Source organism: Bos javanicus, chromosome 20, assembly GCF_032452875.1.
Source record: "Bos javanicus breed banteng chromosome 20, ARS-OSU_banteng_1.0, whole genome shotgun sequence".
NCBI lineage: Eukaryota > Metazoa > Chordata > Mammalia > Artiodactyla > Bovidae > Bos > Bos javanicus.
Window position 1 is genome coordinate 62,652,845 of NC_083887.1, and position 24,360 is coordinate 62,677,204.

Sequence of the window (24,360 nt, forward strand, 5' to 3'; positions counted from 1 at the left end):
TCCTCCTCCCTCCCTCCTCCTCCTCCCTCCTCCTCCCTCCAGGTCTCCCCGCCCCGCCCTCCAACTCCGGCCTTCCTGGAGGCTGGAATCCTGGACGGCCACTGGCCCGCCGGAATCCCGCCGCGCTTCGTCACCGCGTCCACTTCCGTCTCGGCCGAAGGCGCCTCCCCGCTCGGCTGGTCCCCGACCGGCTCCCCTGGGTCCCGCAGGGCTGCCGCGCTGCCCTCTCCTGTCCGGTCTCCTCCTCCTCGCGGGGTGGACAGCGGTCTTCAGGCGGCTGGAGGAGGTAAGTGTGTTTTGCTGGCCTGAGGACTCCGCTGCAGGTCGGCGCTACTCTGACTTGCGTGCGTGCGTCTGCAGGAGGCAAAGGAGGTCTTTGGCATATGTGCCCAGGGAATGAACCTATCCAGTTCAGCCTCAACACCTGCTTACAGCAAAGCAGGACATTGTCCCTTGCAGGACCGCCACCCCGCCATCGTGCTTTGGAGTGTTTTCCTGTACTACATTTTCACCGTACATTTTGAAAAGAAAGTTGAACTCATACTCTGCATAAATTTGCAATCTTTTTTTTCCCCAGTGAAACACCATGTCACAATCCTTTCCTGTATGCTATTAAATACTATTCGTGCCTGTGTTCCTACAATTGAACATTTTGGTTGTAAAGTTCTTCCTACTAATGTAAAAGTGTGCGGGGAGGGGGGGAAATGAGCATACCCGGGTCCAGTCCGTTCTCCACACTTTGAAGCATTTATTAACGGGTGATGGAGAAGGGAGTGACAACCCACTCCAGTATTCTTGCCTCGGAAATCCCATGGACAGGAGGAGCCTGGCGGGCTACAGTCCATGGGGCCGCAGAGAGTTGGACACGAAGCAACTTAGTGTGATGTTAAACGAGACTGGGGCTGGTCTAGGAGCGTGGCATCCTGGGTGCTGGCTGGGTCCTGCCAGCAGAGACTGTACAGTTCCCGCTGGGCCACGTGTGTCAGGAGGTGAGGCCCAGGCCTTGCTGACACTGGGCCCTGTGATTTAGGGCCACTTGCTGATGGGAATGCCACCTGTTGTTTTCAAAGCCCATTTAAAGTAAGGTGGTCAGAAGTGAGCCTTGTGGGTATCAGTGGGAATGCCATCTGGGCCTCGCCACAGTCCAAGAAAAGGCCAAAGGCAGGCGTCTGGTTGCCAAGTTCACAGGCCAGTCTAGCCTCATCCCATCTTGTTTTCTAATTAATGTTCTCAAGACTGTGTACCCTCTGGAAAACGCAGCCCTGACTGTGTGTGTGCATCAGTCACGCAGTGGTATCTGTGTAGCCCGCTGGTCTCCTCTGTCCGAGGAATTCTTCAGGCAAGAATACTGGAATGGGTTGCCATTCCCTTCTCCAGGGGATCTTCCAGACCCAGGGATTGAACTCGGGTCTCCTGCATTCCTGGCTGATTCTTTACTGTTTGAGCCACCAGGGAAAGCCATGTTTACTGAAAAACAAAAATAACTGGGGGAGTTGATGTTCACAGGACCATCTCTAAGGGTAGAGACTGGAGATCGAGTGCCCTGCAAATTCCAATGTTTACCCTTAAAGGAAGCCCCCCAGGCTTTCCTGGCAGCCACCTTCATGGTCCTGTAACATTCCTCAGTGTTGCTTTCCATGTCTTTGCAGGGGTTTCCATCTCTAAACCTCTGAGGCTGCTGGCACTTTATTCCTTGACTTCTTTGCTAGTTACATTTCCCTCGATGCCAATCGGCTTCTCTCATTGAGATCTGCTTCTCTGTCTCTGTTAGAGAATCTTCATTGCTTTGGGAAGTGTGACTCCCGAGTTATTTAAATCCTTGGGAGTATGAAAGCAGGAACTAGCTTTACCACCCCTTTCTCTCATCTTCTGCCCTCCAATGAGAAAAGGAGAGTGTTCAGTTACACAGTTAAAGGGTACTTTTCCGCGAAAGGCAAAATCATGAACTGAACTGAATACGAACATGAGCATGTGCTAAAGATTCTGTTTTATTCATTAAAGAGGGAACTAGGCAAGTGTTATCATTGCTTCAAAAGAAGAAGTCAAGAAGCACACATTCGTAACGAGTAAAAGAATGCCTCCGGAAGGTGCATCTTAGGGGAGGAGGGAGGACACAGCAGCCCCTTGACTTTGCAGATGGAACACGCCCCGGGGATCTCCGTGGGTCTGCTGCTGCTGCTAAGTCGCGTCATTGTCTGACTCTGTGCAACCCCATAGACAGCAGCCCACCAGGCTCCTCCGTCCCTGGGATTCTCCAGGCAAGGACACTGGAGCAGGTTGCCATTTCCTTTTCCAATGCATGAAAGTGAAAAGTGAAAGTGAAGTTGCTCAGTCGTGTCTGACTCTTTGCGACCCCATGGACTGCAGCCTACCAGGCTCCTCCATCCATGGGATTCTCCAGACAAGAGTACTGGAGTGGGTTGCCATTGCTTTCTCCCTCTGTGGGTCTAGACTTGTAATTTGGTGGAGACATTTGCTGTGTGAAGGAGGACTGGAGGGTGTTAGAGAAAAAAATTAATCATTCGTGATGCTTGTTAAAAAACGGTAAGGTAGAGTTATTCAGGACCACTGTGATAGCTGTAGGGACCACTCCAGCAGGATTTTGCAGTAGGAGAGAGGCAAGGGGCTTTAACTCCAAATGTCAGGAAAAGTGGGAATTTCTAGCCAGAGAGCAGAGTACGGGTCAGTGGACGAAAACAAGGGGATTCCGGCTTAAGCTGACCTAACAGGATTCTTACAGAAGATGATCCAGGGTGAGCAGACATCCCCTGGGGGGTGGTGGAGGAACAGGAACCGAGTCAGATACGGAGAGCGGGGGCTGAACCGACTTAGCCCGGAGTCTTACTAACACTGCATGAAGCCCAAAGTCAGAGCCTGGCTGAGAAGAAAGTTCAGAGGGTCCTGACTGGAATCAGATCAAGGAGAGCATCTTTGTCGAGGGATGAGAAAACTGGTCTGTAGAAGGTGGCTCTTGCAGTCATTCACAGTTTTGTGGGATCTTGCATGGATGTGGTGGGCGGATCGTGGGCTTCGCTGCTGCATTTTGGGTGGCCTTGCCAAAAGAAATGTGCCCCTCGGGGTCTCCCCTGCTGGGGTCTGTCCTGGCCACCCCTGGTGTCATACAGAGGACTCCGACTTCTGGAGGCGTCCGCGGCGAAGACTGCAGATCTGATCTCGGAGTGGCTGGTACGTGTGGCTAAGCCCACCTGCCATGATCCAGAAAAGCCCTTCTCGGTACATTTTATGAGGCCCCCACCATAGGTGTCAGCCCACAGTCCGATCCCCTTACAGGAGGAAACCTTATCACTCACCATGACCTTGTCATGTCATTGGAGGAACTCTGTGTTTCAGTGGAAAAGTACCCATCAACTGTAGCACACCCTCCGAGCTGTATGGTTCCAGCCCTGTTCACTGTATTGGAGCTGTTCTGCAGCTCTGTGAATGTTGGGGGTTGCTGATAGGTTTGTAAATTCTGTCCTGTCTGGTGATAAACTAATTGGCTTCCTCCTCTACGGTGGAAAAATTGGTTTGGTTTCCACGTACAGTTCATCTCCAGATCCCTCTCCTGGGTAGACATCTGTGCCCTTTCCTTTTCCCCTTAGGCCCTGTTACAACATCTGCTTTATTTCCTCTTATTACACGAGTAATGCACAAGCCTTAACATGAAGTCTTTTTGATAACTCTTCGGGAGTCATAATAGTTTTACTTTGTTTCCTGAAAATTATGTTGTAACAAGTGTGTACTTAGTGGGTGGGGTGAGGGAAGGGCCCAAATCCTAAAGTGTCTGTGCAGAAAATTTATGTCTAGTACAGTCAGTCGAGTGTCAAGGGCATGTTTCCCAAGGCTCTGGCCCACAGAGAAACTGTCTGCCCTGCCCGCCGTGGCCTTGGGCTGGGGCACACAGGCTGGGCTGGGCTGCTGTGCCACGTGAAGGCTCTGGCAGGAGTCCAGCCTTCGTGTGTGGCATGGCCAAGCCTTCCCTGGCCACCAGCCCTTTCTGCGGGAGAAAGACCTTTCGGGATCAGCCCAGAGAGCGGCTCTCTTGGCTGTAAACATTCCTTTTGGAAAGTGGATAGCGGTGGAAAGTCAAGGAAAAAGATTCTGATTCGAGGTTGCTACTTTCCTGCTGTCTTGCATCCTCATTGGACTGCCCAGGTAAGAAATTAGCCAGAGGAATTGCTCTTCAAGAAATTGTGTGCAGTGGCACATGAAATTCACTGCTACTATTGCTCTGACTTCTCTTACTAATCCTCGTTCTATAATGTCGTTTATGGAAGCAAAGCCGTGAAAGGTACAGTCAGATTTTTCTACGATCCAATGGCCCACTCTGTTTGTATTTTTTCTGGTTTCCAGAGCTCTGCTTAGCAGGCAGTCTTGTTGTTGTTGTTTTTAGTCCGACTCTTTGCAACCCTGTGGACTGTAACTCGCCAGCTCTGTCCGTGGGATTTCCCAGGCAAGAATACTGGTGTGGGCTGCCGTTCCTTTCTCCAGGGGATCTTCTCGACCCAGGGATCAAACCCGAGTCTCCTGCATTGGCAGGTAGATTCTTTCCTACAGAGCCACCAGGGAGGTCGTCAAATGACTAACTCTTAATTTCTCTTTCCTTAAAATGTATTTATTGCTAGTTATGAACATTTAGAATCTGGTAGAAAGTACAGGATATCATGTAACAGCCACCTATAGTTACATGACACAGATTTAAGATATGAATATTTTGTCCTATGTACTTGAAACCAAAACTTAAAAAAAAAAATTTATTTATTTGATTTTGGCTGTGCTGGGTCTTCGTTGCTGCACAGGATTTTCTCTAGGTGCCGCGAGTGCGGGCTCCTCTCCAGTTGCACTGGGAGGGCTTCTCACTGTGATGGCTTCTTGTTGCGGAGCGCAGGCTCGAGGGTGCTTGGGTTTCAGTATTGCAGTCCGTGGGCTCAGAAGCTGCAGTCCGTGGGCTCTACAGCACAGGCTTAGTCGTTCTGGTGCATGGGCTTAGTTGCTCTGCTGCATGTGGGGTCTTCCTGGATCAAGGATTGAACCTGTGTCTCCTGCATTTTCAGGCAGATTGTTTACCCCTGAGCCACCAGGGAAGCCCCAAATCAAAGCTTTTTAGGGAAAGAAGATGTAGCAAATACAGTTAAAACCAACAGTCTCCATCCCTTACCTCCTGACAGTAACCACTGTGTAATGTGTGGTGTGTTTTATTCCCATGTGTTTCACTTTTCCTACAGTGTTCAGTGGAGTATTATTGTTTGGAGGTCTTAGTATTTGTTTAGCATCAAAAAGCCATTGTCTTTTTATAAAGCATTAGATTTCGAGATTGAACATTTTGGTGCATATGTATGGAGTTTGTTCACTGAACTTGCAGTGTCCTTTATAAGAATGGATTAGCTTCCTATAGCTGCTGTAACAAATCACCACAAACTGGGTGATTTAAGACAACAGAAACTTACTCTCTCATTGTCCGGGGGCCAGAAATCTGAAATGAAGATGTTGGCAGGGCCATGCTGTTCCTGACACTTGTAAAGGAGAGTTTTTCCTTGTCTCTCTCCTGGCTTCTGGTGGTGGCTGCGGTCTTTGGCGTTCCTTGGCGTGTAGATGGCTCGCTCCAGCCTCCGCCTGTGTTGTCCCGTGACTGTCCTTCCTGTGTGCCTATACTACTACTACTAAGTCACTTCAGTCGTGTCCGACTCTGTGCGACCCCATAGACGGCAGCCCACCAGGCTCCCCCGTCCCTGGGATTCTCCAGGCAAGAACACTGGAGTGGGTTGCCATTTCCTTCTCCAGTGCATGAAAGTGAAAAGTGAAAGTGAAGTCGCTCAGTCGTGTCCGACCGTCAGCGACCCCATGGGCTGCAGCCCACCAGGCTCCTCCGTCCATGGGATTCTCCAGGCAGGAGTCCTGGAGTGGGTGCCATCGCCTTCTCCATGTGTGCCTATATCTGTACCCAAATTTATTTCTCTTCTAAGGACTGCTGCTGCTGCTGCTGCTAAGTCGCTTCAGTCCTGTCTGACTCTGTGCGACCCCATAGACGGCAGCCCACCAGGCTCCCCCGTCCCTGGGATTCTCCAGGCAAGAACACTGGAGTGGGTTGCCATTTCCTTCTCCAGTGCATGAAAATGAAAAGTGAAAGTGAAGTTGCTCAGTCATGTCTGACTCTTAGCGTCCCCATGGACTGTAGCCCACCAGGCTTCTCCATCCATGGGATTTTCCAGGCAAGAGTACCGGAGTGGGGTGCCATTGGCTTCTCCGCTTCTAAGGACACCAGTCATTAATTGTATTAACACCCACCCTCCTCCAGGATGTTGTTGTTCGGTCTCTCAGTCGTGTCTGACATTTTATGACCCCATGGACTGCAGCATGCCAGGCTTCCCCTGTCCTCCACTATCTCCTGGAGTTGGCTCAAACTCATGTCCGTCGAGTCGGTGATGCCATCCAACCATCTCATCCCCTGTCGTCCCTTTCTCCTCCTGCCATCAATCTTTCCCAGCATCAGGGTGTTTTCCAATGAGTTGACTCTTCCCATCAGGTGGCCAAAGTATTGGAGCTTTAGCATCAGTCCTTCCAATGAATATTCAGGGTTGATTTCCTTTAGAATTGACTTCCTTGCTGTCCAAGGGACTCTCAGGAGTCTTTTCCAGCACTGCAATTCGAAAGCATCACTTCTCTGGCACTCAGCCCTCTTTATGGTCCAGCTCTCATCTCTATACATGACTATTGGAAACACCATAGCTTTGACTTATATGGACCTTTGTTGGCAAAGTAATGTCTCTGCTTTTTAATATGCCGTCTAGGTTGGTCATAGCTTTCGTTCCAAGGAGCAAGCGTCTTTTAACTTCATGGTTGCAGTCACCATCTGCAGTGATTTTGGAGCCCAAGAAAATAAAGTCTGTCACTGTTTCCATTTTTCCCCATCTATTTGCTATGAAGTGATGGGACCAGATGCCATGATCTTGATTTTTTGAATGTTGAGTTTTAAGTCAGCTTTTCCACTCTCCTCTTTCACCTTCATCAAGAGATTCTTTAGTTCCTCTTCGTAACCTGGTTACCTCTGCAAATAACTTATTTCCAAATAAGGCCACTTTCATAGGTTCTGTGGGTTCAGACTTGAACAGTATCTTTGGAGGGGGACATGATTTAACCCATGACAGTGAGTAAATGACAGTGTATCCTATTCTTCTCCTGATGGTCCTTAGATTGCTTGCATAGGTTGCTTGAAATTGTTGCTATATCTTGATGGCAAGAACAGTCTTCCACATCCTCTGTGGATGTTCGTGGGTGAGCACATACACACATATGCATGAATTTCTCCAGGGAATACACCCAGTGGGGGATTTCTGGGTTGCATTGTTGCCTTTGCTGACCTGCTTCCCAGAGTGTGTAGCAGTTTTTACTCCCTTTCTCCTCCCTACACGGACATCATCTCTTGGTGTTAAAAGACTTATTGCTGATCTGCAAGAGGTAAAATGGTATCTTGTGTTGTTCTTAGTATAATTTCCTTAAATACCATTGAGGTTGAGTATATTTTCATACGTTTACGGACCATTCAGGTATATCCTGTTATGAATTGCCTATTCATACCTTTGGAGCGTTTTCTATTGGAGTTGTCTTTTTCTTGTTAATTTCTAACAATTCCTCATGTATTTTATCTGGATACCACAGCCCCTGCTTTGAAAAGAGTAACTTCATTTAGTCTGTATCTTTTTTCCTCACTTTTTTTAATGGAACCTTTTATCTTACAGTGTTTAAAATTTTAATGAGAGTTTGAAAGCTTTTTGTTGTGGAACATCTGAAGGGTGTATGGAAGTCCAGAGACTAGTACAGCGGACCCTCCTGAACCCCTTACATCCAGCACTGTCAGAACTCGGACACTGCCACCGTCGTGGCCGTACTGGGAGAGCCCAGACTTCTGGTCATTTTATCAGTATGAGTGTTAGCATGTTGCTATAAAAGCTAGGACTCATCAAACCGAAACTTTTGCTGATATAATACTATTCCTCTTTCCCTCCCCCCACCCCCACCGTTAAAATGATTCTCAATATCACCAAAACTACGCAGTCCATTGATTTTCTCCAGTCTTTTCCAAGTATTTATTTACTTACTTGGCTGTGCCGGGTCTTAGTTGCAGCATGTGGGATCCAGTTTCCTGATCAAGGGGTTGAACCCAGGCCTCCTGCACTGGGACTTCGGAGTCTTAGCCACTGGGCCACCAAGGGAGTCCCCCCAGTTTTCTCATTAAGTGTTTTTTTAGACTTGGTTACATCAGCACCTTCTTGCATTTAGAACAGTAGACAGCACTTCAGCACTTCCCATGAAACCACCAGCAAAAAGCACAGAATTACAAAAGACGTGGCTCTAAATAGACCACGAGAAGGACGCTTGTTCACAGCATGAGAGCTGAAACAGGAAGTGAGAGCTCAGCCTTGTTCAACCTTGGCTGGGAACGCACGTCTCCGTGGCTTAGATTTTTCGCAGCTCTACACAGACCTGCAGATGACGCAAAAGCCCTGAAAGTATTGATTTTGGCCTTCTGAGTAAATGTAGCAAGTAGGCAAGTTCATGAATATAGAATCTGCAGATCATGAGGTTCGACTGTGTGTGCTGATCACTCTCAAATGCATGTCTTCAGCTTGGCCCCCGGCCCTGAACTCGTCATCCAACTGTCCGCTCAGGGTGTCTCAGAGCCATTTCAAACTCTCATGCCCCAGACTGAAGTCCTGGTCTCAAACCTGCTCTGTCTCACTCTCCCCTTCCCGTTGAGACCTTCTGTCCTTTCCCAGTTGCTCAAGCAAAAGACCTAGTCACCCCTGACTCTTTTTGGTCAAGGACCCTACCCATGCCATCTGTCAACAAAACCAGTTGGCTGCACCTGAAAAATCTACTCAGCCCCTGACTGTTCTCCCTCTTTTCTCCATTGCCCCTCTTGCAGAAATAATTTGGCTTTTCCTCCATATTAGATGGGAGCTTTTGGAGGGTGCTGGGAAGTGGAATATCCCCCACCGCCCTCCCTGATCTTTCTGTTCCAGTTACACTGTTCCTTGTTGTTCTTCAAAAACTGAAAGAAAGGACGTCCCGGGTGGCTCAGGGGTAAAGAATCCGCCTGCCGATGCAGGAGACACGGGTTCGATTCCCGATCCAGAAACATCCCACATACCACGGAGCAACTAAGCCCGTGTGCCACAACTGTTGGGTCTGTGCTCTAGAGCCCAGAGCCACAGCTACCGAGCCCATGTGTGGTGACTCCTGAAGCCCACGTGTCCTAGAGCCTGGGGTCCACAGGAGAAGCCATGCGATGAGTAGTCCGCACACTGCAAGTAGAGAAAAGCCCGTGCAGCAGTGAAGACCCAGCACGGCCAGACACACACACACACACACACACACACACACACACACTGAAAGCAAGCCAAACTTGTATACCGATCACCTAGATTCAGTAAGTGTTTGCAGCTTGCCATAACTGCTTTATGTGTCTATATGTGCGTCTGTGCATGTCTGTTTGATGAATGATTTGAGGGTAAACTTCCGACGTTGATATTTCATCCCCTACTTGAACATACATCTTCTAAAACTAAGAATGTTCACCTGCATAACTATCACACCAAAGAAACTTAATATTAATTCATAATATCAACTATCATCCATATTCATTTCCTTGATTATTCCCCAAATGTCTGTTATAGATCTTCTTTTCAAAATAATTGTATTTAATTTATTTATATATTTTACTTATTTATAATTTTATTTATTTTATTTATTTTTGCTGGGTCTTCGTTGCTGCTCAGGCTTTTCTCTAGTAGTGGGGAGTGGCAGCTGCTCTTTGTAACGATGCGCAGGCTTCTCCTTGCCGTGGCTTCCCTTGCTGTGGAGCGCGGGCCTAGGGACGCGGGCTTCAGGAGTCGAGGTGCACGGGCTCAGTGGTTGTGGCTCCCCGGCTCTAGAGCGCAGGCTCTGTTGTGACGCACGGGCTTAGCTGCACCGAGCCATGTGGGATCATCCTGGATCGGGGATTGAAGCCACGTCTCCTGCATGGCAGGCGGGTTCTTTACCAGAGTCACCAGGGAAACCCTGTAACTGATCATAATTTGGAACCAGGATGTAGTCAAGACTCACACAGTGCATTTGGTTTCATTTCTCTTTAATCTCTTTTAATCTCCTGCTGCCTCATCCTTTATTTTTTCTTTTCCATTGATTTCTAAAGTTAGGAATGTTTCCCTCTCTTGTGTTCTGTATATTTGTCAGTTTTTTTTCTGTGTCCAAATTTAATAGCATGAAGTTGTTCATACTATCTATGAGTTTTAAAAGGAAAAATATGTCCTTTTTTCATTCCTTGTGCTGTTATGTTGTTGTTATGTGTCTTTGTCATTCTGTCCTTTTTACTGATCTGGTTTCCTGGAGATATACCTGTTTTATAACTCTTCAAAAAAACTCAGATTTTAATCATTTTCTGTTTTCTTCATTGTTTATTTTCATCTCATTATTTTCTTCTTTGGGGTTTATTTTGTTTTTTCCCCCTCACTTTTTTTTTTTTTTTAAGCTGAGCTTTAAGGGATCTTAGTTCCCTGACCAGGCATTGAACTCAGGCCCCCTGCAGTGGAAGCTTGGAATCCTAACCACTGGACTACCAGGGAAGTCCCTTCTCTCACTTCATGAATTGGATTCTTAGCTAATTTCTGTTCTTTCCTCTTGTCAATTACATACACTTGAAGAGGATCAGAGAATGCCATCCTCAAATATGGCATTTGGGCATATTGATTATTTTGAGCTGAAGGCAACTGAGAAACAGCAGATGAAAAAAGAGTTGTTTTTCACCCCCACTTTCTGCTTTCCTGCCTAAAATTAGGCCATAACTACCCCCCACCACCCCTGCCCAATGAGAGGAGCAACTCTTACCACCAGAGATGAAGAGCTGTCACTGAGACGAGTCTGAATTAACGCACTGGGCTCAAAGATCCTTTTCTTTTTATCAATTCCCCATGTCTTTCCTGGTCACATCTCCACAATTTATCACCCTTTGTTAAAATGGTATTTAAGCCATGTGTCTCCTTCTTGGGCTTTCACTTCTTTTCTGCAAAGCCCCTGTGTACTCATTAAAAACATTAATAACATGTATGCTCTCTCTCCTGTTAATCTGCCATTTTTTAAAAAGGAAAGTTTATTGAAGTATGATATATTCACTCCTTTAAAGTGTACAGTTTGATTGATGCTGAAGTATTGAACTAGGTAGCCACCACCAAAACCAAGATATGGAACATGTCCATCACCCCAATAAGTTCCCTGTCCCTTCGCAGTCAGTCAGTCTTCTTCCACTCCCAGCCTCTGGCAATAGTGATTTAATTTCTTTCTCTATTACTTTACCTTCCCTGGAATGTCATAGGGGCTTCCCTAGTGGCTCAGCGGTAAGGAATCTGTCTGCCAGTGCTGGAGATGCGGGTTCAGTCTCTGGATCAGGAAGATCCTTTGGAGTAGGGGCTGGGTACCTACCCCAGTATTCTTGCCTGGGAAATCTTTCCTATGGACAGAGGAGCCTGGTGTGCTGCAGTTCATGGAGTTGGGTTGCAGAGTTGTACATGACTGAGCTTGCAAGCACATACACTTGTGCTTCTAGTGTTTGTAATGGGAGTGGATTCTGATCAGCCTTGATCTTATTACCCAGAACTAGAAGTGATCATTGACTTCGTGCCTGAATACACTTCACTGGTGGCTCCATGGTGAAGAGTCTGCCTGCCAGTGCAGGAGATGTGGGTTCGATCCCTGAGTCAGGAAGTTTCCCTGGAGAAGGAAATGGCAACCCACTCTGGTATTCTTGCCTGGAGAATGCCATGAACAGAGGAGCCTGGCAGGCTGTAGTCTATGGGGTGGCAAAGAGTCGGACACAACCGAGCAACTAAACAACAACATAGTTAAAATTAATTTTCCCTGTACTCTTGATTTCGTTTACTCATTGTTTGTAAGCTTTGGCTTTGCACCACTCAGAGTATAATGCCTGTTCTCTCCCTGTAGCCCGACCTGAGTACCTCCAATGGCTAACGAAGCTTATCCTTGTCCATGTGACATTGGCCATAGAATAGAGTATGGAGGGCTGGGGCATGAAGTTCAAGTGGAGCACATCAAGGCTTATCTCACCAAATCCCCCGTGGACGCTGGCAAAGCTGTGGTTGTCATTCAGGATATATTTGGCTGGCAGTTGCCCAACACCAGATATATGGCTGACATGATTGCAGGAAATGGATACACGTACGTATGAAATTCTGTGTTTTTTTTTTGGCTTAAATTCATGTAAATTTCTGTATTTTGTTTCCTTCAAAGGAAACAAAACCAAAAAACCCTGACTGTGTTCTGACATACATTATCTATTTTCTTATCTCACTGAAAAGAAAAAAGGAAGTGAAGTCACTCAGTTGTGTCCATCTGTTTGTGACCCCATGGACTGTAGCCTACCAGGATCTTCCGTCCAAGGAATTTTCCAGGCAAGAGTACTGGAGTGGGTTGCCATTTCCTCCTCCAAGGGGATCTTTCCAACCCAGGGATCGAACCCGGGTCTCCTGCATTGCAGGCAGATGCTTTACCGTCTGAGCCACCAGGGAAGCCCTTAAAATGGAGAATGTCATATGATAGCCAATATCCAATAGCCAATGGAAGCCAACTGCTCCCAACTCAGTCTCTGGCCTTCAGATCCTCTTTGGTTGGCTGGCCGTGTAGACCTGCTGGATGCTGAGAGAGTTATTTCCCCATGTGGGGCCCCACATAGACACTAGTGCAGGACAGCTGGGACAGAAGTCAGCAACTCTGAAACAGACCAATTACTTGGCTCCTGAAGCATCTCTGCCTGGGGTCAGCTTTCACACACAGGGCACCCATGGTTATCCTGGTCTAAACACAAACTATCATGTCAGAGTGAGACCTCCCTCACCTCCCGAAGGTCATCCCTTGGTCACGGTGCGTGGCCACGACCACCTGTGGTGAATGCTGTCATCTGTTTGCTCCTCACCGCCCTGGTGCTGGTAGTAGCTTCAGTAAAGCTTCCCTGATAGCTCAACTGGAAAAGAATCTGCCTGCAATGCAGGAGACCCCGGTTTGGTTCCTGGATTGGCAAGATCCGCTGCAGAAGGGATAGGCTTCCCACTAGAGTATTCTTGGGCTTCCCTGGTGGCTCAGCTGGTAAAGAATCCGCCCGCAATGCAGGAGACCTGGGTTTGATCCCTGGGTTGGGAAGATCCCCTGGAGAAGGGAAAGGCTACCCATACCAGTATTCTGGCCTGGAGAATTCCATGGACTGTATAGTCCACGGGGTTGCAAAGAGTTGGACACGACTGAGTGACTTTCACTTTCTTTTCAGTAAAGCTTGGAGGAGAGAGGGGAGGGACCCTTCCTTCTGTCCAGCTTCGCTAAGTGTAACGCCCAGCAAGCCCTGAGTGTGGTGTGCTCTGATTCCCTTTGTTTTCTCAAGAAGAGAAGCTGCAAAGCAAAGGGAGCCCCTGCCTTGTTTTCCTACAAGGAGAACCCATTTAAAGGGTGCATGCCCACTGACGCTCAGGTTTCTTTTTGAAGATGTGTGCTTAGTCGCTCGGTCGTGTCTGACTCTTTGCGACCCCATGAACTATAACCTGCCGTGCTCCTCTGTCCAGGCAAGAATACTGGAGTGGGTTGCCATGCCCTCCTCCAGGGGATCTTTCCAACCCAGGGATGGAACCCAGATCTCCCGCATTGCAGGCAGATTCCTTACCAGCTGAGTCACCAGGGAAGCCTCTTGAAGATGAAGCAGCTTAACTCTCCAGGGGCTACCCCAGTATAAAAACAACAGCCAATCCTGGTTGCCTTCTGGCTCGGCCAGACCGTGGGCTAGGGTGGGTCCTGGACGATTGCCCTTCTTCCCCCAACAATTCTGCTGAGGCAGGGCTGTCGCAGTTCTCATTTTGCTGGTCAGGAAACTGGGGCATGAAGGCAGAGGTCTTGGGGGGCCCTAGGTCACCTGCTGTGACCAGGAGGCTGGATAGGATGGAGGCTTCTATTGTCTCAGTTCCGTTCAGGTCAGTCACTCAGTCATGTCTGAATCTGTGACCCCATGGACAGCAGCACGCCAGGCTTCCCTGTCCATCAGCAACTCCCGGAGCTCGCTCAAACTCATGTCTATCGAGTCGGTGATGCCATCCAACCGTCTCATGCTCTGTCATCCCCTTCTCCTCCTGCCCTCAATCTTTCCCAGCATCAGGGTCTTTTCTACTGAGTCAGTTCTTCGCATCAGGTGGCCAAAGCATTGGAGTTTCAGCTTCAGCATCAGTCCTTCCAGTGAGTATTCAGGACTGATCTCCTTTAGGGTGGACTGGTTCAGGTGGGTCCACTAGCTGGAGATGGAACATAAAAATTGGGTAAAGACGCCTGTGGCTTACAAAGCCCTTCATACTTGTTTGTTTTCCCTTCAGAATAGTTTTCTGAGGTTGGGTGGTGCTTGGCGCCATCTCTGTTGGATCAAGAAAAAAGCTGAAAGTGATTAAGTGACTTGTTAAGGTTCCAGGGGGGCTTCCTTGGTGGCTCAGTGGTAGAGTCCACCTGCCGATGTAGGAGATGAGGGTTCGATCCCTGGGTTGGGAAGATCCCCTGGAGGAGGAAATGGCAACCCACTCCAGTATTCTTGCCTGGGGAGTCCCATGGACAGAGGAGCCTGGCGGGCTACAGTCCATGGGGTTGCCAAAAGGGAAAAAGTTGGACATGACTTCACAACAACATAAGGTTTCAGGGCAGAACGGGGCAGTACTGGGACCTGAACTTAGATTCTTCTGACCCGATTTCAGTGTTCTTCCTCCCACCCCACCCCCTACCCCCCCAGGAGGAGGAGCTGTGTTCCTCTGTCCATGGCCGTGACCTTTACTTTAGGAACTGGGTCTCTGGCTGGAGCCACGTTGCCCAGTCCCTGGGCTGATGCTCGTGGAAGGTTGACATGCCTGACATGACCATGGAAGGCTGACGTGGACCCCACAAGCCATCTTGTCCACTCCTCAGCCCTTTTAGAGCCTGCCCAAGACCAGACCCTCCAGGCGGGAGATTGTGCCCCGTTGACCTCTTGAGTGGAGGCTGAGAAATTGCTTGGTCATGGTGACTGGACTGCTCAGAGGTGTGCCTGCTGGCCTGAGGCTAACTCAAAAGGCCTGCCGAGGGGTGCGGCTCCCCAGGGGTAGGTGCCACCCAGAGCCTTTGTCCCCGGTGTTACACCTTGTGGGCATTGTGCTGAGCCAGGCGTTTCCGAGGGGTTGGGCTCTGATTAGGCTTCTGGTGGCCCGTGCACCTTGGGTTGTGAAATCTGAGATGCTCTGGCCTGGGGCCAGCTGGCCCGTTTACCGTGATCACAGTCGGCCCGGTGGCCACTGCTTTTTCTTTTCCTGTGGTCCAGGGCCGCCAGCACGCTAGGTTTCGTAAGGAAGGTAAACCGAGACCGAGTCCCAGCAGCTCTGACGCTAAGACGGGTGGCTCTCCTATTTTACAGAACCATTGTTCCAGACTTCTTTGTCGGGCAGGAGCCATGGCACCCCTCGGGGGACTGGTCCACCTTCCCAGAGTGGTTGAAGACAAGAAATGCCAGAAAGATTGATAAGTAAGTTTACCAGTGTGTCACCAGCCGGCATGGCAGTCTTGGTGGAGCCCCCAGGGACCCAGGAAGCAAGAGGCTGGAGGGAGGGGAGGGTCTGGCTTCTCCATCACGTAGGACCTTAGAGGCCACTGCTCACCGAGTCCTTCCTGAGGCAGGAAGACAAGGTCTATGCAGTGGAGGGGTAGAACCCCACAGGCACCCTGCTGCCAGCAAGCTCACTTGCTTTGCCTTCTGGGAAATTCTTCATGGTGAGGATGCTGAGGGAGCTTTCTTGAAGTCCCTGGGGTGCCCTGTCCCTTGGGCTCTTGGGGACCATAGACCAACACGCCTTCCTCCCCCTCGGGCTGCAGAACCGCTTGAAACAATAGGCAGAGAAGAAGAGAGACTTGAGAAAACCTCAGGCCCGTTTCTGCTCAGCGGACCGGAAACGAAGCCTTGAGTGTTGTTGTCCTCCCCAGCGACCCTCCCCACCTCCCTGGGGAGACTGCGGGTCTTTAGACCAGACCCGCCAGACCAGGGCTGCTGTCTCGCCAGGGTCCAGGGAACAGTGGGAAGAAAAGTGGGGGGCGGGAAATCTCCCAGATTGCAGCCTTTCCTTGAATTGGCTCCAGCCAGTCCAGAAGCAAGGACCAGAGTGCTCAGCTGCCACTCGGAAACCTTCTCTGTCTGGAGGGTGAAGGATGGAGCGGCGGGGGAAGAAGCAGGATGTTCTCCAGGACCAAGCTCCTCCTGAGTTAGAGACCTGAGTCCCAGGCAAAAGACTCCACCAACCCCTAGGCCTCGTCTTCCATCATTGGACTTTGTTCTGCTACACACGTGAGCCTCGTGTTTGATAAGTTGCCCCCAAGCCCAGGCTGGGGCAAGTGCCATAACAAGGCTCCCTGCCTGTGACCACCTGGTCCCTGGACTCTCCACTCCTCTAGAGCTGACCCCGGGCTGCGGGCCCCTCCATCCCCCGACCCGGGGGACCCCACGCTGACCCCTGCCCCCAGCCCCCAGGGGCCCGAGAATGGAGCTGGCATCAGACAAAGGTGTGGAGATGGGCATCCCGGGGATACCTTCTGAGCTGTGGATCAGCCTTTGCTCAGAGTCAGAAGATACCTCCCCAGCCTATCCGCTGTCTGCTGCAGCTCCTCGGCTCCATCTCACTCCCCATGCTCCCCGGGGTTCTGTTCTGGACACCCCCTCTCTGGGTGCCTGTGTGGAGCAGCCACGCCACTCTATGGCTTAGGCCAGGGTCTCCCTCGGGCCCCTGCACAGTCAGTCTGGGGAGATGCTGCAGGCTGCCCTGGGAGCTCCCCTCTTGCCGGAGTGTATCAGCAAGTAGCAACAACCTCAGAGTCTCACTGCGGGGGAGACCAGGGCCAGCGGCTCCCTTCGGAATTGCCTCTAGGGTGTGAAGCACCTTGTCTTGCGTCCCATCCTGGGGAATCTCACTGCAGGGGTACGGAGGCCCGGCTCCTTCACCCCAAGCTGGGGGACCCTCAGAGGTCACCCCAGCTCCAAGCTCCCCAAGGAGCCAGTTGAGGCTTTTGTAGAGACTGTGCCACTCCCCACTTTCTGTCCCCATCCTGCTTTCTCCCCTCCCCAGGGTGGACCCTGAGATCACTGGGGACCCAAGCTCCCACCCATTTATCCATTTCCAGGCCTCCCTCCCAGGGGTTCAAGCTGCAAGCCGAAGAAAAACAAAATAAGCAGAGTTAAGAGTAAATTAGAAGTCGAAACACAAGAAAACCCAAGAGCCTAGGACATGACTGTGAAACTCAGCTTTGCGTGTGGGGGTGGGCTGGAGAGACTAGTTAGGACATTTTGAGGAAGAGCCCACGGGGCTGCCTCCCGTTTGTGAGCTCAGATCTGGGTGGTCCTTTCTGGCAGGCATCAGAGCAGCCCAGAGGAAACCCTTCACAGGGGATGAGGAGAACCACACCTTTTCAATCAAAATGAGACATAAAATGCAAGCACTAATTTGGAAAGTAGACTGAAGTCCTTGTGCCTGGTCAAGTCTTTTGTTTGAAAGAAAAGCCATCTTGAACTTACTGCTTAAGCAGTCATGGGATTTATTGGCTAACAGAACCGAAAAGAGGTAGTTTCTGGCTCTGAGCAGAGGTTGATCTGTAACTTGGAAGGTATCCCCAGGATTCGACCTCCACACCCTTGTCTGATGCTGGCTCCATTCTTGGGCGGCGTTTGCCTCTGGATGACAAGAAGGCTGCAGCAGCTCCAGCCTCCTGTTGACTCTTTTCCTAGCAACCCAGCAAAATTCCCATTTTGTCCTGATGGTTATGACCGGGTCACAAGTCCACCCTTGAACCAATTATTGTGGCCAGAGATCGCTTATGCTCTGACTGGCCAGGCCTGAGTCACATATTACACGCCTGGAACCAAGGCCCCCAAGGTATATGGACCAAGCGTGGGGAAGAGAGATTCTTCTAAAGCTAAATCCTGGTGTTCCCGGGAAAGTGGGGAATATTCGCAGCAACAAAAGCAAAGAAAGGGTCACTCGAGTCGGTTGAAGAATTTTTACAGAAATGCCCTCTTCCTTCTTGTCCCTTCCAATTAAGGCACTTATTCTTAAGATCAGAGCATTTGAGAAAAACCAAAATGACACAAACAATGGCTTATTCCATTTCATTTTGCAGAATTACTCAGTTGCTGCTCTTCTAACATTGTGAAAATTACTTGCACCCAGAATGGTATGATACAAACGTTTAAATATGTTCCAAGATATCTTATGATTAAAGGAGAAAAAAAGTGCAAGAGAATTGTTTTCTCTCTCCCGTTCTTTATCCTTAATTGCAAACACACAGCATTTCTTTCTTATCAGAACAAGCAGAACTTTCTGGGCAGGGCTTGCAGCCCTACCTCCATTTTGGCATCTTGCATCTAAAAAAAAAAGCTGTATGAGTTCCAAACGACCAATTTGCAAATGAGCCATTTGCAAGAGGAGGGCCGCTGTCCCGGGTCCCCTCGGGCTTGCCTTGTCCTTGAGGCTTTCCCGACACCGCTGGGCTCCTGGGCACCAGAGGAAAGAGGCGAGGCAGAGTTAAAGTGTTGGTCAGGGAGCACGAAGGTGCCCGGTCAGACAGGGCTGGGGAGCTGCCTCCTGGTCGCGGCTGGGCCCTCCTGGGGAGGAGAGAGAGGAGCCGGAGGGTGCTTTCTGGGGCAGGACTTGGATTGAGCTGCGGTCGTTGGCTTTGATTCTGAGGCTGTGGGAGGCTGTTGCTCAGACTCGTCCTGTTTGTGCCGCCCTGTCGGGTGGTTGGAAGAGGCTGGGCTTGGCAGGGAGACTTCCCAGGGGATAGGGCACTGGCTACTCATCAGCTGGGCAGGAGGGCACAGCTCTGAAGGTAGGAATCTCAGAGCCTCCCAGAACAGCTGCTGACAAAGCCCTGTAACCATTGGCATTCGCTGCCCGGCTCGCTTTCAGGGGGCCTCCACCTTTTTTTTTTTTGGTGGGGCGGGGGTGGGGGGTCGTGCCGTGCAACTTGCTGGATCTTAGTTCTCTGACTGGGGATTGAACCTGGGCCCTGGCAGTGGAGGTGCTGAGTTGTAACCACTGAACCACCCGGTTATTCCCCTTGAATGACTTTCCTTTCTGTTTCTTAGAGAGTTCGATGCAGTCTTGAAGTATCTGAAGCAACAGTGTCACGCCAAGAGAATCGGCGTTGTGGGATTCTGCTGGGGTGGAACTGCCGTTCATCACCTGATGTTGAAACACCCAGAACTCAGGGCAGGGGTGTCCGTCTATGGTAAATCTGCCTTGTGTGTTTTTACACAGTGAAAACCGGAGGGTGTGTTGAGTGACAATGGCCGCAAGCCTCTTCCCCAGCTGAGGGTCCCGGATGTAACACAAAACCCGGTTGTGTAGAGATGTTGTGCTGATCTTCAGGAAATGGTTTTAAAAATCTGAAGCTAGAGGCGGATGTGTGTTCTAGCTGACCAGAGGAAACAAGGGCCCGACAGCATGACTTTGGGGAAGCCCCCTAACCCAAGGGCTCAATTTTTTTCACCTAGGATGGAGGGGATAATGTTTCTTTCCACGATAACGGTTAATATCAATAGCGTTAGCCACAGCTTTGAAAAGATTTTTTTTCTAAGATATGAATTCTCAACTACTCACACATGTGTGCCCTCCTGCACACACACACACACACACACACACACACAGAGGTTTCCCAGGTGGCGCTAGTGGCAAAGAATCCTCCTGCGAATGCAGGAGACGTGAGAGATGCAGTTTGATCCCTGGCTTGGGAAGATCCCCCGGAGGGGGAAATGGCAGCCTGCTCCAGTATTCTTGCCTGGAGAGTCCCCATGGACAGAGGAGTCTGGTGGACTGTTTAGTCCATGGGGTTGCAAAGAGTTGGACACGACCGAGCAGCTGAACACACATACATGAAGAAAGGGAAAACCCACTCTAAAATGTAAATAGCAACATAAACATTTCATCCAGATAGACCAAAGGTATCACAGCAGTGACATAAGAACATTGTTATCTGTGTCAGTCAGTTTAGTCTCTCAGTCGACTCTTTGTGATCCCATGAACCGCAGCACGCCAGGCCTCCCTGTCCATCACCAACTCCCAGAGTCCACCCAAACCCATGTGCATCGAGTCGGTGATGCCATCCAACCATCTCATCCTCTGTCGTCCCCTTCTCCTCCTGCCCTCAATCTTTCCCAGCATCAGGGTCTTTTCACATGAGTCAGCTCTTCGCATCAGGTGGCCAAAGTATTGGAGTTTCAGCTTCAACATCTGTGTACAGAAACATTATTAAGTTAGGATGTGAAACGTTTGACTTTGGCTTTTTTTCATAGTCGTATATTCCACAGTTATGCTAGAGATTCTTGTTTAGTTTAATGGTTCCTCACTGTGGTATTTTCACTTACTTTTAGCATTTAAAAAGCCCTTTACCTGTTAACTTACACAAAGGTGTTAGTAAGCAGCTAGTTGCTGCGCGCAATGGGGCTGGCCACCCAGGTGCTCCGGCGTGGACTGCTCGCCGACGCCCCCTCGTGGCCGCTGCTGCAAAGTGCCGACTGCGGAGCCGAGCTGGTCTTAGATAGAGTCCTGGAGTCTCAAACGGGGGTCCAGCCACCCAACCTGGCCTTAACAGGATAGTGCAGAAAGCATGGCCTTCTTTCCCATGGCTCCTGACCTTCTAGAGAAGAACTGCAGCTAAAGGGAGGCTCTCCGGGTTACCTAACTTTGCTACAGAAAATGGGGAAATTTTATCTCCTCCCTCCTAACCAGGATTCCCCATGACCACCCTTGAGAACAGGCTCCTCTGTGAGTCCTCTGTCTGCCTAGGTCCCGACCTTGGGCTCTGTCCTTGGCCCACTGGGTCAGTTTAGCAAGAATCCTCCACCCTTGATACATGATCAGACTCCTCATGTCCCACCCTCAATGTCTTGTCACCCTGGCCTGCCTCCAGCAAGGAGAAAGTGTTAGTTGCTCAGTCCTGTTCGACTCTTTGTGACCCCAAGGACTCTCGATGGACTGTATCTCTGTCCATGGGATTCTCCAGGTCAGAATACTGGAGTGGGTAGCCTTTCCCTTCTCCAGGGGATCTTCCCGACCCAGGGATCGAACCTGGGTCTCTGGCACTGCAGGCAGATTCTTTACCGTCTGTGCCACCAGACGAAGCCCTGTCTCCAGCGAAGGCTTTGTCAAATGCTATCTGACCAGAATCCCCTTTCCGCTTGGTCCCTTTGTGACTTTCCGTCCACCAGTCCTCACCCTGCTTTATTGTCAGTAAATCCCTCTTGTCCTTACAGTGTGGTTGAGTCTGGTCTCCCTCCCCCACTGCAAATTCTCATTAAATAAAGTCATCCATATCGCGTTTAATAGGTGCCAGAATAATCTTTTGTTAAAGCTCCTCTTGAGCTTCCCTGATAGCTCAGCTGATAAAGAATCCACCTGCAATGTGGGAGACCCCGGTTCAATCCCTGGGTCAGGAAGAGCCCCTGAAGAAGGGAAAGGCTACCCACTCCAGTATTCTGGCCTGGAGAATTCCATGGACTGTATAGTTCATGGGGTTGCAAAGTCAGACATGACTGAGCGACTTTCACTTAGAACTTCTCTTATTTCAAAATATCAATGGATGGCAAAACTTTTACAGATTTTCCTATAGGACTGAGCACACCCACAGTTGTCTGAATCGGTGAGGATTTTGACTAAATGATCTCTAAATTTCTGAAGGCATCTTTAGAAGGATAAAAGCTAATTATTATAAGTGACTTGCTAGGGCCCTGTGCTGTCCCCGGGGACTTCATACGCTTGGTCTCATTTGAGCACAAATACCCCATCAAACACTAAGTCAGAACCTCCGGGCTTGAGTAGACTGAGAGAAACTTCCAGAACAGCCCTGGTCAGATAGTCCAGGTTAGAAAGTTATCAGTTCTTGGTAAATGAAGGCACACTCCAGGAAGGAACATTTTTCAGGCTGCTCTGCCGCATCTTTACCAGCCAGGCAGCCGGCAAGGCCTACAGTCATCATTTAATGACCTAATTCCTGGTGAGTGAGGTGGAGAGAAGGGAGAGCTGACTCAACAGCCTTCTCTTTGAGCCCAGTTGTATGGGCCAGGCCACTTCTGTGGAGCTGCTAAAAAATAAGAGAGATAAAACCCCCAACGCACATGTCTTCCTTTGGAAAATCAAACTCGCGTCATTTTCTGTGGCTCGTGTACGGGAATCACACCCTCGTGTCTGCCCCTTCTCCAGGCATCATCAAAGACGCTGAAGACGTGTACGGTCTGAAGAATCCCACGCTGTTCATTTTTGCTGAAAACGATGCTGTAATTCCTCTCGAGCAGGTAAGCTGGCATGTTGTTTAAGAGGATGACTTGACATTTCGGGGAAGACATCCCAAAGGACTTGTGTGTTGCTCCAGATAGTTTTCAACATTGAAATTTTAAAAGTGGGTTTTCTTTGGGAGGGATTGTAACCCTAGAGAGCTGCTGGCATGGAGGCTCCTGGTAAGCAGGCCCTGCCTCCCTGTCCCCCGTGTGTAACCGACCAATTACCATAAGTTCTCTGTCCTTGAAGACATGGCTTTGTTAAATCCAGTATGTTGATAAGGAAAGGCAGAAGGGAACTGTGGTTCAAAGCAGTTGTTTGGAAATTACTGTGGTTATTCACAACCCTTGTTGTTCAGTCGCCAAGTCATGTCCAACTCTTTGGGACCCCATGGACTGTAGCACTCCAGGCCTCCCTGTCCATCACCATCTCCTGGACTTTGCCCAAGTTATATCTATTGAATTGGTGATGCCATCCAAATACAATACATCATATTACAACCAATGCATTATATTAATGTTGAATATACATTTCAAACAACTTATATTTGAATCTACTGAAGTACAGATTGAATCCACTGAATATTATGTGGTCAAATAGATTGATATTTTGAGTAATATGTGAATATATTAATATAACTTCAAAATAGTGGATGTATCATTTTCATCAACATACTGCTCTGAATTCTTTTTGCCAGAGGTTAGGATGGTGTCAGTTATAAAATTAAAAGTGAAAGCTTCATTCTAGCTCTGGCGCTTAAAGCACGCACGTTAAAGCTCTGTGATGAGCATTCAGGGAAGGAGTGGAGACTGGAACATATTGCTGGAGGGTTAACATCCTGTCTTCATGACATCTTTTGCCAACCAGGTCTCTTTGCTGACTCAGAAGCTGAAAGAGCACTGCAAAGTGGAATATCAAATTAAAACGTTTTCCGGGCAGACGCACGGCTTTGTGCATCGCAAGAGAGAAGACTGTTCGCCTGAAGACAAGCCATACATTGACGAGGCGAGGAGGAACTTACTCGAGTGGCTGAACAAGTACGTGTAGCCACGGCCGAGGGCAAACTTTCTCCAAATAGCTCTCTTTCGGAAATGTGCTTTGACATGCTTAGATCGTTTTACTTGCACTTTACAGAAAATAAATCAAGGAATCCTAAAATTCATTGTGTCATTTGAAACACAAATTAAGAAGGAAAAGTTAATGTATGAAATACTTTCATTTTTAACATGTGCCCAAAATAAGATTTTTTAACAACAGGTCAGTACCTAAAGAATTTGGGCAATAGAGTAATATCCTAACTATTAGCAAAAAACCTAGAGGTCCCCAAGGAACACGTGACTAGGTTTGGCCTTCCTGGCCTTGAATTGAGCACATTCTCCAGAACAACTAAATTGGCGAAACCATGAAAAGCATGAAAGGTAAACTCAGGTAGAGCAAGAGCCCACCTTCACTGTACTTTTATCTCTGTCTTTACAGGAGTGAATTTGTCATGATCATATACATATTGAGATTAAAGTAGGGTTCCATTGAACTAATTATATAAAGCTTATAAACTTGATTTTTTGGGTTTTTGAATCTGTGGCTTTTTCTAAAATCTAATAAACGGTGGATGAGAGTTGCCATCTGGCTGTCTCGTGGTTTTCCAAACATGGCTGTTTTTGGGCCCCCGGGGTTGGAGCTGCATCAAAAACTGCTTCTGTGTTCAACCAGGAGGCTGGCAGTGTCAGGGGTGAAGCTTCAGTGTTAACACTGAAATTCATTAAAATGAAATCAAAGCTAAGGGACTTCCCTGGTGGTCCGGCGGTTAAGAATTCACCTCTCCACGAAGAGGGGTGTGGATTCAATCCCTGGTTGGGGAACTGAGATTCCCACATGCCTTGTGGCCCCCAAATCAGAACATGAAACAGAAGCAATATGATAATACATTTAACAAAGGGTTTTAAAAAATGATTCCCATTTAAAAAAAAAAAATCAAAGCCAAGCCCTGGCT

The 24,360-nt window shown here is 49.0% G+C and overlaps 1 protein-coding gene across 2 annotated transcripts; it reads left to right on the top strand.

The window, feature by feature from the left end:
• Nucleotides 1-193: 193 nt before the first annotated feature.
• On the top strand, nucleotides 194-23,990 carry CMBL (carboxymethylenebutenolidase homolog). Of its 2 annotated transcripts, none has more exons than XM_061393880.1 (6): nucleotides 194-286; nucleotides 11,995-12,228; nucleotides 15,473-15,580; nucleotides 19,184-19,326; nucleotides 22,296-22,387; nucleotides 23,238-23,990. In XM_061393880.1, exons 2-6 carry the CDS (start codon nucleotides 12,014-12,016, stop codon nucleotides 23,415-23,417), a joined length of 738 nt encoding a protein of 245 aa, XP_061249864.1. In that variant the 5' UTR covers nucleotides 194-286; nucleotides 11,995-12,013; the 3' UTR covers nucleotides 23,418-23,990. The 2 variants fall into 2 exon arrangements, with proteins under 2 accessions (XP_061249864.1, XP_061249863.1); XM_061393879.1 differs by lacking the exon at nucleotides 194-286 and adding an exon at nucleotides 3,938-4,155.
• The last annotated feature ends 370 nt before the right edge of the window (nucleotides 23,991-24,360 follow it).